This window comes from Camelina sativa, chromosome 20, assembly GCF_030686135.1.
Source record: "Camelina sativa cultivar CO46 ecotype springtype chromosome 20, ASM3068613v1".
NCBI lineage: Eukaryota > Viridiplantae > Streptophyta > Magnoliopsida > Brassicales > Brassicaceae > Camelina > Camelina sativa.
In genome coordinates this window covers 29,969,242-29,983,760 of record NC_141899.1, presented here as the reverse complement: position 1 = coordinate 29,983,760, position 14,519 = coordinate 29,969,242, and the positions used below count along the sequence as shown (strand labels likewise).

The window sequence follows — 14,519 nt, the reverse complement described above, 5'->3', positions numbered from 1 at the left end:
CACCATCACTTGCTGCGTGACTGTCAAAGCACCCTTGTTGTTCAACCACTGTAGCTGATAAGGTCTTGGATGTGAAGTAGTCTTGAGATTAAGCTTCTGTACCATCTCTTCACTAGCTGCATTAGTACAGCTACCACCATCGACAATCAAAGTGCAAACCTTGTCTTGAACCATACACCTGGTATGAAATAGGTTCTCACGCTGACCTCTATCATATGGATGCATCTGAACACTTAAAGCTCTGCGTGCTACTAGCATCTCTCCCATGACTGCGGATTCTCCTTCTTCATCTAGTTCAGGCTCTGGTTCACTCTCTGAACTATCTATTGGCACAATCTCTCCTCCATCTTGAAGAAGAAACATCTTCTTGTTAGGACAGTCTCTGGAATAATGCCCCATCCCTTGGCATTTGAAACACCTGATATGACTTGTAGAGGTGCTACTCTTGGGCTTGGAATCGATTTTAACTTCCTCTTTGACTATGGTTGTCACGGGTTTGCTGTCCTTGATGAAGGCGGGTTTACTGAACTCTCTCGGCTTGGGCAGGTCAGGCGTAAATGTAGACCTCACTCCCTTTCTCTTGATCTGTGATTCAATCAGCTCTGCCTTATGTACCATTTCTTGCACATCTTCATAGTTCTGCAGCTCTATCTTGTCTTGAATCTCTCTGTTCAAACCTCCAAGAAACCTAGACATAACCATGTCTTCACTTTCCCTCAAATCAACTCTGATCATAAGTGTTTCCAGCTCCTGATAGTAGTCTCTTACAGACTTAGTCCCTTGAGTGAGATGCCTCAGCTTGTTAAGAATCTCTCTCTGGTAGTGTGTAGGCACAAACTTCTTTCTCATCTGCGTGACTAGCTGTTCCCATGTAGTGATAGCAGGCTCTCTCTGTCGATGTCTAGTAAGTCCCAACTGCTCCCACCACAACAAAGCATAACCACTGAATTCAGAGATGGCTATCTTCACCTTGTTCAGCTCATAAGTGCCTTGAATCTGAAAGTTGGATTCCATCTTCCTTTCCCAGTCTAGATAAGTTTCTGGATCATTGGTTCCATGGAAAGAAGGATACTGAATTTTAAGGTGCTTCAGCTGCTGCCTCAATGGATCATAATCCCTGCCATGATCTCTGTTTCGGTTTCTCCTCATTGTTTCTTGACTATGATCTGAAACTTCTTCTTCTTCAGAATACTCTCTATCTGACTCAATGTAGATTCGATGCCCAGCTACTTGTTCAGCTCGTCGTGGGCGTATATGTTCCCTGCCGGTTCTGCGTTGCTCTCTCTCTGTACCCTGAGTGCTTCTCCTCTGATTGAAACAAGTCTCTCTTCCCCCAGTAGGTGACTTAGCTGTTCTAATCCGTGTATGCTTGGAAGAGGTTCCTAAGTGAGCCTTTCCTTTAGCTAAACGAAGGGCCTCATTAGGACTAGGTGGTTCTGTAGAACTCTGTTCTGAAGCACTAGATGCTTGAGCTATGTCCTTGAACTGTTTCTCAAACTTGTTACTGAGCTGCTCCATCTGTTGCTGAAACTGAGTAGACATTAACTTGTTTGCTTCTGCTATTTGCTTGGACATGGCTTGATTCAAAGCTTCCATAGCCTCTGGAGATAGCTCCATTGTACCTGCAAATCAAAGAAGAAACTCGAAGTAACTTGTTCTTTGAATGAGCAAAACAAAAATAAACTCTAAGACTCTGAATTTTAAACAAGAAAAACACACGACTGCAGACCTAGTATCGAGCGACACCACAAGAGAATCGATCGACACCCAACCCTATAACGAACAAACTCGAAATAATTAAACCCTAATTGCAGTCTAATTTCGAAACAACACAAAACTAACTCCTAAACTCAAACGAATCAACAAAAACTAAACCCTATTCGATCTAGACACAAACGAATCTCAAAAATTCAAACCCTAAAACTAAATGAACGAAATTAAGCAAAAACTCAAAAGATTAGGGTTCTTAGAATCGCTTAGCCTTGGCACAGAGTTGGCTCTAATACCACATGATAGGATTTCCCTAGGATAGAAACTTTGATGAAGGCTGTAGACTGATGAATGATGATGAGACTCGATGGTGATGGTGCGGAAGTGCCAATATGGTGGAGATAATGATGTGAGATCGTGAATGTAGAGGGATATGGTGATGATCAGATGTTAGAACAATGATTCGATGGAGATAGATTGTTTAGGTGGTGATATGGAATGTAACAAGTGAAGAGTTTCTGAATCACAGTGTATAGAAACCCAGAAATCAAGAACGCATTCAAGATATCGGATTGAGAGAAGAAAGTTCACAAACGTGTTTACAACATACTTCTTCGCTAAAAGAACAAGGAGGCGTGGCTATGGGGCTTTATAATCAACCCTAGGCTCGACACTCCAAACAACAGGAAGTTCAAAATAAAACAACAAGACGTTTTAAGGAAAACAAGAAAAACAGCAAAACATCAGGTACTGAAGTCTGGCAACTTAATACTGAAGTCTGGTGACTTAATTCTGAAGTCTGGTGACTAAAGTCTGAAGTCTGGTGACTAAAGTCTGAAGTCTGGTGACTAAAGTCTGAAGTCTGGTGACTGAAGTCTGAAGTCTGGTGACACAATACTGAAGTCTGGGGACTTGTACATTATTTCCCATTGGCAATGACTTCTAGATAACTCGACGTAGTGATCCATTTGCCTCATTAAAAACCATGCCAAGAAAACCCAGTGGGACAAAACTCAGCTATGGCAAAAAGAGTACAAACTTCACACCTAAGTTATCTAGTTATCATTACCGGGTGAAGTCTTCAAGGTGGAGATGTTAAAGACTTGGATCCTCGGTAGGTTGAATGATCCGTCAGCTATGAGTGAATGAGCTTCCTTAGCCCTCTCCTTAGCTCTTGAACGAATGATCCTTCCCACCACCTCCGGTTTCTCTGCAGCCTCTGGCTCTGTGCTTGCCACGATCATATCATCCTCCCCCTCTTCAAAAGGATTTGTCCTCAAATCGGAATCTTGAAGATCAGTCTGATATGCGTTGTCATGGATCCTCCTTATGACTTCCCTGAAAAACAAGTTAGCTACAATAATAGCATCACCCGTCTTGTGACTTGCAATGACGTGAGCCATCTTGCTAAACCTGTCAACCACAACAAAAATAGAATCTCTACCATTTCTGGTTCGAGGTAAGCCAAGAACAAAATGCATAGAAATATGAGTCAAAGGTTGAGAAGAACTAATTGGTATATCCACGCCAAAGTCTTATATTCTTGGAGAATCAACGAGTTCTTCACGAAACAAGTTCTGCTACTTGTGGATGAAAAGGTTAGTGTCGTTAATTGAACAAGATGTTTTACTTAAATTTCAAAATTTAACAGTTCTTAATTATATATAAGGCTTCTTACACAATTGTATATAATTGTGAAGGGTGACACAATCGAAGCTGCTTTTCTACCAAATACACTCGCTAAACTCCGAAAATATATCGACAATGGTGAGTAGTATGATATTAGAAGTTTCAAAGTAATCAATCCAACCCTGAAGGAGAGGAATACTCATCATCCTTATCAAATAAAATTTACGGATGATACAACGATGAAGCTGCTCCAACCATTGAGTCCAAATACTTACTTTCGGTTCGAGGATTTAGATGATATATATCGTTGAAGAATGAATCATCCCATCTCTTTCGGTAAGTGTTTCTTTAATAAATTTATATTGTTATAGTACATACCGTGAATATAGTTAATTGTATCTTTGTGTTCAGAAATCTTTAATCTTTTTAGGTATTTTGTAACTTTCTGTATTGGTCCCTTCCATATGAAAGTACAAATTAAACTTTTACCAAAAATAGATATGCAACACTTTGGAAAGCTAAATTATGTCTTCTTCTCGAATTAGATGTTTGTGAGTGTATAATAGATGTGGAAGACAAATGAAGACATGAGAGTGCCAATAATAGTAATGAAGTTGTCATCACGCTGTTAAATGGCAGGTAAAAGACATTTACTCTATCTTTAAGACACTTACATTTTCAAGTGGTCTATGTTAAGATTTTAAAAATTTGTTAAACGTGTAGGAATGAAACTTTGAAGTGTCGTGCCAAAGACAATTACGCTTCTCAATTCATGTATTCATGGGAATCAAATGGTTGCCATCTCATATATAAATCAGAACCTATGTTTTGTGTAATGCGGTTTATGAAGATCGGAGAATATGAAGATATGTAACATAAAATAGTTTTGATATAATCATCAAAAGGTAATCATTATATTCACTTCAAATTGTAGATGTCTATAGGTGCACCATGTATTAAAACACATTGGCCTCTTCGAAGATCTTTATAAAACTAGAGTTCAAAGGACTGGAGCATCATAAGGCTATGTAAGATGTTATTATGTACATAAAAATCAAGTTGTCTATAATGTTAAAGTGAAATTGTTTATTACACTTTATATATTTACATGTCTGAATTCGCAGGGCGTTATTACATAAATCATGTGATGGAGCATCAAGGTGAAAGCTCAGGAACTCAGATGTAAACAATGGAGCCTTGAAAATCTTTTTTTTTTTGTATATTTGAATGTCTAAAAATTCTAAATGTTTGTACTAACCGCTACTTGAAATCCAAATATGGATTACGCTCATCTTTATTTTGTAACTGAGATAACACATTATAATATTGATCTTTTGGAATTTGCTTATGCTTAAGAAAATTTTGAATTTACTTATTGAATCTTAATATCTATTTACTACAGTTTAATTGTTTATTTATAAGACTTAACTAATATTTTACATTGAGAATATTTTGGATCTTTAGAAAGTAAACCCTTTTGTTTATGTGCAAATACAAAAAGTTCTTGACAATCAAATAAAACATTATAAACTTTTTTTAAAAGATAAAACACCATATTTTAAGATATCAATTATTACATATTAAATAAGAAAAAGCAGCATATACTAAAGTATCAAAACCATTTTTCTTAAGATCTTATTACCGCGCTTACGCGTTGATACCTTCCTAGTTAATTATTAAAGGAATGCAGTGAATAACAAAAAAACTTTATAATTTAACTACTAACTATTCTAACCGCATACAATATATATTATATATTATATAATAATTATAAATCTAACCTTTGTCACCACCCTCTATCAATACCATCATTACCGGCCAACTCTTGCGATCACCACCTCCTGCCAACTCCGATGACCATCAACTCTGGCAGCCACCACCTTCGATTATCTCCGGCCATTTCCGGCCACCTTTTCTGGTCGTCAGCCGCCGGCTATCACTATCACCAACCACCATCATCAAACAAAGTAATTCTTTCTACTTTTAATTTTATTTTTCTAACTTTTTCAAATAACATGCTATATTTTTAATTCAATAATTGAATTTGGTTTTTTTTTTTCAACCATTGGATCACAGCAGGCTGGTCCATTAGCCAAATCCTTACATTCGTAGTAAGCGGGACTCGATCTCTGATGTGATGGTGCATTGTGCATTAAGGACTTACTATTGAACACTGCACTAAAGTCATCTCACATAATTGAATTTGGTTATTAGGCAAATTGACCCTAATTATTATGGAGCAGACCCAAAAAAACACGAAGACCTGGCTGAGCTTGAACAATATTTTTTCTAATGGTGGGGGATAAACAGCATGCAGCCGTACACTCGTCGGAACATGTTCGTCGCGTCCGCCACATCTCCCACGTATGATCTCATCTGTTTTCTGTCGCCACGTCTTATAATTACAGTAAAACCTTTGTAAAACAATTTTGTTTTTCGTTACAAACATTTTATCTTTAGCATGAATACATAATTGGCCAAAGTCTTTCGAAACTCATCATTTTCTCAGTTCGAATGTGACCATGATCCCATTATATTACGATCTAATCAACTGATATATAGCTAATCAATAACAAAAAAAAAATATTATAATTTTGTTGACAAATAGCGTATCCATCCGCAAAGATGACATCTACAAATAATGGTTTAGTTTTTCTTGTTATATATATATAAATTGTATACAAATAAATACATAAAAGATTTGTCCTGTTGCTAATGCATGTGCCTATCTCAAAGATGATGTGTAAGACACATGCACAAGAATAAGCCATGCAAATTAAAATGTGTCAACTCCGTTCATTGATACGTTTTCTTTATTACAGCGTGAATCCAAAATTTATTTTCCGATGAAGACATATAAGTAGCGTTTTAAGTGAAGTGTAAAACTAATGTACATAGTCGATTCTACAAACCTGGTTCAATTCTTAATAAATTTATTCTCAACAACTTTTAATAACCAAAATTTAAATAAAATATCCTATAAATAGCAAGCTTCACATAACACAAGTGAGAAACCACAAAAAGTAAGTAAGAAAAATAACAGAAAATGGATCGAGTCTCTTCTCTTCTTTCTTTCTCCTTAACACTTCTGATATTTTTCCATGGCTACACAGCTCAGCAGTTTCCAAACGAGTGCCAGCTCGACCAGCTCAATGCCCTCGAGCCATCACACGTACTGAAGAGTGAGGCTGGTCGCATCGAGGTGTGGGACCACCACGCTCCACAGCTCCAATGCTCAGGCGTCTCCTTCGCACGTTATATCATCGAGTCTAAGGGTCTCTACTTGCCCTCTTTCGTTAACACCGCAAAGCTCTCCTTCGTGGCTCAAGGTACGTACAATTCTTTCTATTTCGAGATTCGAATTTGTGACTCTATGTAAATTATTCTCAAGCACATGCCTAATATAATATTCTCTAGGATAACTTTTAACTAAATCTATGTAAATTATTTGATACACTATATATAGGAAGAGGTCTTATGGGAAAAGTGATCCCGGGATGCGCCGAGACATTCCAAGACTCATCAGTGTTCCAACCACGCCAAGGCAGACAGTTCGAGGGTCAGGGTGAAGAAGGTCAAAGCCAAAGGTTCCATGACATGCACCAGAAAGTGGAGCACATAAGGAGCGGTGACACCATTGCCACAACACCCGGCGTAGCACAGTGGTTCTACAACGACGGACAGCAACCACTTGTCATCGTCAGCGTCTTTGATCTAGCCAGTCATCAGAACCAGCTCGACCGCAACCCAAGGGTACATATAAACCAAAACCTCAAAAAAATATCATTATCTAGTCACAAAATAACAGAAAGTGATGTGGTTTTTTTTGGTGTGTGTTATGAAGCCATTTTACTTAGCTGGAAACAACCCACAAGGCCAAGAATGGCTACAAGGACGAAGGCAACAGCCACAAAAGAACATTTTCAGTGGGTTCGGACCCGAGGTTATTGCTCAAGCTTTGAAGATCGATCTTCAGACAGCGCAACAACTTCAGAACCAAGATGACAACCGTGGAAACATTGTCCGAGTACAAGGTCCATTCGGTGTCATTAGGCCACCTTTGAGGGGCCAGAGACCTCAGGAGGAGGAAGAAGAAAGAGTAGGTAACGGTTTAGAGGAGACCATATGCAGTGCCAGGTCCGTTGATAACCTCGATGACCCTTCTCGTGCTGACGTGTACAAGCCACAGCTCGGCTACATCAGCACTCTAAACAGTTACGATCTCCCCATCCTTCGCTTCATCCGTCTCTCAGCCCTCCGTGGATCTATCCGTCAAGTAAGTTAAAAAATGTTATATATATTATTATCTAACTAAGCTAAAGCCAAAGTAACTTTTGCATGCATATGAATGAGGGTGGACATTTTGATTCGGTTCGCTATAATATGTCCATTTCTACATTTAAACATGACTCTTGAAACGTGTGTGGGTGTAGAACGCAATGGTGCTTCCACAGTGGAACGCAAACGCCAACTCGGTTCTTTACGTTACAGACGGGGAAGCCCAAGTACAGATCGTAAACGACAACGGTGACAGAGTGTTCGACGGACAAGTCTCTCAAGGACAGCTTATTGTCGTACCTCAGGGTTTCTCCGTGGTGAAACGCGCAACAAGCGACCAGTTCCGGTGGGTCGAGTTCAAAACAAACGCAAACGCACAAATCAACACTCTTGCGGGACGAACCTCAGTGTTGAGAGGTTTACCATTGGCGGTCATAACCAATGGATTCCAAATCTCACACGAAGAGGCAAAGAGGGTTAAGTTCAACACACTCGAAACCACTTTGACACACAGCAGTGGCCCAGCTAGCTACGGAAGGCCAAGGGTGGCTACAGCTTAGGAGCTTAAATCTGCGGTGTGTTTAATAGTGAGCCTATACTGTAAAAGGAAGTTAAATAGTAGTAATAGTAATAATGTACCAAAATGTAACTGGTTTTGTTGAGGTTTTTTACGTTTCTGAATAAAATCTCTTTTTGTCTTTCTCAATTGTCTTCTATTTTACCACTGTTTAATTTTTTATAACCTTTATAGTTTACATGTTACCCGTAATTGATTGAAGTCTTGGAAACTTAACATTTTCTCCAGTTCGAGTACGTGTCTGTTAAATTACGATCTTGTGAAAAGTAAAATCAAAATCAAAAATCAAATGTAAGATATGTATGGAGGTGTTCAACGTAATAGTATACGGTTTATGTACGATGTAATTTGAAATGTAGAGGTAAAAGATGTTGTTCGTAACGGGAGATTGTGATTTGTGTGGGTACAATAAGTTGATTGTGGGACACTAGCTCGGTCCCAGGGTCAGATCTATTGTGGCTTCTGGAAAACTTCGATTTTAGGAAATATAGTTGTATATATAATTCTTTTTTAAAAAAAAAACTGATTTAACTATCTATATCACTAACAGCACCTCTATCAGTTATATTTGATGAGTATATACAGAATTTTCTATAATTAATTTTAATATTATTTAATTGTAGAGTACCAAAAAATATGTCTTAAATGTCTACTTGAAGACATTTTTATTCACTTTGGACACTTTTGAACCATCTAAAAACACTTAATTAAATAACACTCACAACAAAATAACCAATGGAGATGGTCTAAAGAACACTTATATTTTTGGCTAAATATCTTTAGAAGTATTCATAGTTAAGTGTGTTTGAGATATAGCAATTTATTTTGCCAAACAAAAAAAAGTAGAGCAATTTCTGGACGTGAATTACACTATACATATGGATGGAACAATTGCAAATAGAAAAAAAAAAAAAAAAAAACAAGTTATCCTACATATCAAAATGGTCAAACTTTGGCCCACTTTGATCCACAGTTTTTTTTTTCTGGCAACCAACTTGATCCTTAATTCATCGCTTGTAAAAGTATAAATTAATCTGTAAAGCATAAACTGTTAAATGCTGATGATAATTATTGAAGCTTTGTACCAAAATGCTACCAAAATGCTTGAAACATTGTAAATCTCATATTTGCTATCACCAAATATAACTGTCCCAAGACAGAGAATTTGGCTAGTCATTTAGAAGCAAAGAGAAGATGTAATTGAAGAGGGTTGCTTGCTAAGTAATAAAAAACCGCAACCAAATAAATTTTTAGATTTTTAATTATATGTACGATAAGCAAGTTTGATATACTCTTCTTCATAATAATTATATCATTTAATAACTTATTATTTATGTAGATGTCAAAGTTACTTATTAAACTAAAATCAAACAAAATTGTGTCAAACCAAAACCAAATTTCAATGGTTTTAAAATTTATACAAAATAAAAACATTTGAAAAACCAAAAAAAAAAAAAGTGAATCCAAACCAAATTGTAAAACTGTATTGCTACTGTCTACTCCACGTCTCCACCCATGCACCCACCTCAGCCCCAGCCCCATCGCCAGCAACTTTAGCCCCAGTTCCGGCCCCAAACTTAAAGGGATAGGAAATGAGTGTAATAGACTGAGATTTTTTTTTCATCAAAAATTTATAATATATTCGGTAAATCATCATATAAATTGCTTATCATCCAATCAAGAGGATTAAAAGTTAAAACTATCCACATAAAAAATTGAATAATTAAAAAATATAATTTTGTAAGCTACTATAGTATAATTTATTTTATTAAAATTTTTTTATATTGTATATTTTAAAAACCTTTAAAATGATTACATTAATAAAAGTTTAAATCCATTTTATAATATTGTTTCCATATGCTTTTCACATTCAAATATATTATTGTTGGTTCAGGTAAGTTATTTATTGAGATTAACAGAAGCAAGGAAGCAACATATGATGTATATACCACTAATATCACTAATATCAAAACTCATCACAATTTCAAGCGAAATTCAAGTCTAATACCTTTAAATAAATTACTATAAAAAAGAATGATTACTAGTATACGTAATAATGGGAAGTATTGATGTTTAAGAGACACATGTTCTGATGGTAGCATTATCATTCCAACAAGGTCACCCTCAATCCGATGCTCAAATTCGCCAAACATCTCACATGAACCAACCTACACTTCACTCGCGTCACCACTGAACAAGCCTGTGACCGCCTCTCATCCACCGACGAAACTCATAGCTTTGTGGACCTTGTGTTCTTCTTCGATGGTCTGCCTAAAGATGATCCTAGAGACCCCGATTCGATCGCAGAGTCACTGGCATTATCTCTATGCTGTTTACTCCATGGGTTCCAGCTGTTACAACGGCTCATAACATTCCTTGTGAAATCCTCTGGATCAATGCTTGTGCTGTTTTCTCGGTTTATTACCGTTACTACATGAAAGACAAACCCTTTCCTCGTTCTCGAAGATCCTAATCAAACCGTGAAGTTACCAGCGTCTACTCTTGTGGTTTGACCTCCAGAATCAATCAAAGCAGAGGTTATAGCTAGAGTTGCACCTGCAGCTATAGCTGTTGGGATGCTCCTTGTTGTAATATAGGAAAACAAATGTCACCACAATAAACCAGTTTACAATGGAGTTAGCAACAAAAGAATGCACAAATTCATGGCAAGGAACAATTAAGTTCTTCCCAGACAAAAAACATATCTAACAATCCTTTGTTACTCCCACTCAATATTGTTGTTTGTCCGTCAGTTACTACTTAGATCCTAAAACCTATAAATCAAACTACATAATGCTAGGTCCAGCAACTTCAAATGGTCTTACCGAAACCAAATCAATTCCAAGCTACTTAATCATAGAGACAATGGTTTCTGCTGACACAATGACAAAACAGTAATAAACTATGAGACACGAAGAAACACCATTACCTCTATAACCAAGCACATAAGCTCCAGCCACAAAACAACAAAGTCCCTCTTGCAACTAAAGTTCTGAACCAACTGTTCAACATCGATGTAAACACCTTCGATTGCAGCAAAAGTCAGCCTGTGAGTTTCCATCATCTTCAATGTTCTGATAAACCCTGGATGAGCCACATTTCTCTCGCTAAAATGGTTCCTAATCATCACAACACCAAAACTAGTGACACTACCTTTCATTATCTTCATCATCGGACCATCCTCTTCTTGCGAAGGGTCAACCTAACAAATTACAAAACAATGCATCTGCGTTAAAGTCATACCAACCATTGAATCGTTTGTGAGAAAAAAATTAAAACATCAAACAGAGCTCCTGTTAACGTTTAATCAAAACACACTCGCAACGCCAAAACAGAGTAAACAGAAGAAAATAGAGGAAATAACAGAGTTGCTTATTTATTTAAATGATCCGATACAATGAAACAACGGTCACTGGGAACACAGATTCACCTTCTCACCTGCAAGAGTCTTGGAAGAGATTCTCCAGAAAAACGATGAGGGAAGATAGTTCTAGAAAGCTCTTAAAAGTTTACAACTCTGAAAATGCATAAAAGATAATGATGAGCTAACACTGCTCTTATACTGCCACCACATTAACAGTGTTAACCTCTTATTCCCGTTACTTGACGTTGACAACCTGCAACTTCTGCCACCTGCACATTGGCAGCTTTATTATTCCTTCTTCACGCGCCTGTCACTCTCTTATCCAAAACCATATGCTCCACGTGCGCTAAATGCCTCATTCGCTATATCAAAGCCCCCTATTTGAAGAACCTTGACCACAAGGTTCAAAAGCTTGGAACTTGCGTTGTAGATCATACAAAAACTCTCAAGTAGCTTCCTCCAGAGTCTCATTTTTCCACTGTACCAATACCTTTGTAACAGCACGGCCGTGACGTTTAACCATTTGGCGATCCAAGATTTGCACTGGTTCCTTGACAAAAATATCTAAAACGATAGTTGGTAACTGAGATGAAGTAAGAACATCACTAACCGCTGCCTTGATCTGTGAGACATTAAAGATCGGATGGATCAAGGAGGAGTCTGGTAACTGAAGTTTGTAGGCCACCTTATTACATCGGTCAATAACCTTATAAGGACCGTAATATGTTGGAGCCAACTTCTGTGTAGACCTCATCACAACAAAACCTTGACGATATGGTTGCAGCTTAACGAACATAGAATCTCCAATGTCAAGTTGACGTTCAGAGCGATGCTTGTCAGCAACTTGTTTCATGCGGTGTTGAGCTCGTAGTAAATGAAACTTGAGGATCAGTAGCATATCTTCTCGTTCTTGTAGACTACGAGCCACGACTGCAACCTTAGATTCACCCAGAAGATATGGTAGATGCACCGGTGGGGCTTGACCATAAACTGCCTCAAACGGACTAAGCTGAGTTGAAGTGTGAAAGTTTGTGTTATACCAAAATTCCGCCAAGGGTAACCAGTTGCTCCACAGTTGCGGTTTCTCACTACACATGCACCGTAAATATGTCTCCAAACACTTGTTAACCACCTCTGTTTGTCCATCACTCTGAGGGTGATACGCACTAGAAAACTTTAGCTCAACCCCTTGTAGAGAGAAGAATTCCTGCCAGAAGTTACTAACAAAGACCGTATCTCTGTCACTCACAATGGAATGAGGACAACCATGAAGCCTGAACACCGTATCCATAAAAGCTTGAGCAACAGACATTGCAGTATAGGGGTGTGACAAAGCCATGAAATTAGCCACCTTAGTGAGCCTATCAACAACCACAAATATCACTGACTTGCCTGATGAAACTGGAAGTCCTTTGACAAAATCTATTGAGAGATCAGTCCAAATTGTCTTCGGAATTAAGAGAGGTTGCAGTAAACCAGGATAAGCAGCAGTATCATACTTACATTGCTGGCACACTGCAAAGCTTATTATATATGTCTGAGTATCAACCGCCATATTCTTCCAAAAAAACAACGCTTTTACCTTTTTGTAAGTAGCATCTCTACCGGAATGACCTCCGGTTCCTGAACAATGCACCATTGCAAAATGGAGTTGCGTAGCTGCACGTCATTTGGGACCACAATCTTGCTTTTTCTACGCAAAACTGACTGCACCCACAAATAATGTCGCTTTGCTGCAGGGTTTGCCTGCAACTCACTAATGAACTTCTTAAGTTCTGCATCTATGTCATAATGAGCCTGATTATCCTTCATGAGATCGCATTCCAAAACTGACATGGCCATGTGTAGCACCTCAGCTCCTTCAACTCGAGACAAAGCATCAACATTTATATTATCCTTGCCTTGTTTGTATTGAATCTCGCAATCAAATTCCAAAAGCTTAGGCAGCCAATGCCGCTGGATAGGCGTGTTCAATCTCTGCTCCAGAAGGTACTTCAAACCTCTTTGGTCAGTTTTGATAATAAAATGGTTTGGTAAAAGATAGTGGCGCCATTTTTGGACCGCAAAGACCACTGCTAACAGTTCTTTCTCATAGATTGACAAGTTAAGCTGCTTCCCTTTCAAATGGTGGCTGATGAAAGCCAAAGGATGGCCTTCCTGCATTAGAACAGCTCCAATGCCACTAGAACAAGTGTCAGTTTCGACCAAAAAAGGTTTAGTGAACACTGGAAGTGCTAACACCGAAGCTTGACTTAGAGCAACTTTAAGGTTCTTGAATGCTTCGAAAGCTTCTTGAGACTAAATAAATGAATCCTTCTTAGTCATTGACGTTAAAGGACGCGCGATAGTGCTAAATGTTTTGACAAATCGCCGATAATAGCCTGCTAAACCCAGAAAACTGCGTAGTTGTTTCAAGTTAGAGGGAATGGGCTAGTTTGCAACAGCGTTGACCTTGGCAGGGTCTGTAGATACCCCACCAGCAGCAATAAATTCCTCAAATACTCAACCCTGTCTGTTGCAAATGCACACTTACTTTCCTTAGAAAAAAGACTATTCTGTCTCATTGTGTGAAAGACCAGGTGCAAGTGATTGATGTGGTCTTCCATATTAGAGCTGTAGACCAAGATGTCATCAAAGAAGATGATGAAAAATTTGCGCAAAAACTCCCTGAAGACATCATTCATCAAGCCCTGAAATGTAGCAGGAGCGATAGTTAGGCCAAAGGGCATAACTAAATAATCGTAATGGTCGTTGTGTGTTTTAAACGCCATTTTATGAATGTCCTCAGGCTCCATTCGAACTTGATGGTAACCTGCTCTAAGATCAATCTTTGAGAACATAGAGGATCCTCCCAACTCGTCCATTAGGCCCTCAATAAGTGGAATGGGGAACTTGTTCTTGATGGTGAGCACATTCAAGCCTCTATAGTCCAGACAAAGTCTCCAAGTTCCATCTTTTTTC

The 14,519-nt window shown here is 38.2% G+C and overlaps 1 protein-coding gene across 2 annotated transcripts; it reads left to right on the top strand.

Moving 5' to 3' along the window:
- The first annotated feature begins 6,097 nt into the window (after positions 1 to 6,097).
- Positions 6,098 to 8,323, top strand: LOC147919613 (12S seed storage protein CRA1-like). Of its 2 annotated transcripts, XM_087505090.1 has the most exons (5): positions 6,098 to 6,362; positions 6,453 to 6,668; positions 6,806 to 7,092; positions 7,184 to 7,615; positions 7,773 to 8,323. In XM_087505090.1, the coding sequence occupies exons 3-5, from the start codon at positions 6,817 to 6,819 to the stop codon at positions 8,175 to 8,177; spliced, it is 1,113 nt and encodes a 370-aa protein (XP_087361216.1). In that variant the 5' UTR covers positions 6,098 to 6,362; positions 6,453 to 6,668; positions 6,806 to 6,816; the 3' UTR covers positions 8,178 to 8,323. The 2 variants fall into 2 exon arrangements, with proteins under 2 accessions (XP_087361216.1, XP_087361215.1); XM_087505089.1 differs by having other exon boundaries at positions 6,226 to 6,668.
- Positions 8,324 to 14,519: the final 6,196 nt, after the last annotated feature.

Bases quoted from the DNA above. Each gene is read 5' to 3' on its own strand.
- LOC147919613 (XM_087505089.1), top strand. From the start codon at position 6,386: ATGGATCGAGTCTCTTCTCTTCTTTCTTTCTCCTTAACACTTCTGATA. The intron at 6,669-6,805 runs GTACGTACAATT...CACTATATATAG, and splicing joins GCTCTCCTTCGTGGCTCAAG to GAAGAGGTCTTATGGGAAAA. The intron at 7,616-7,772 runs GTAAGTTAAAAA...GTGTGGGTGTAG, and splicing joins TCCGTGGATCTATCCGTCAA to AACGCAATGGTGCTTCCACA.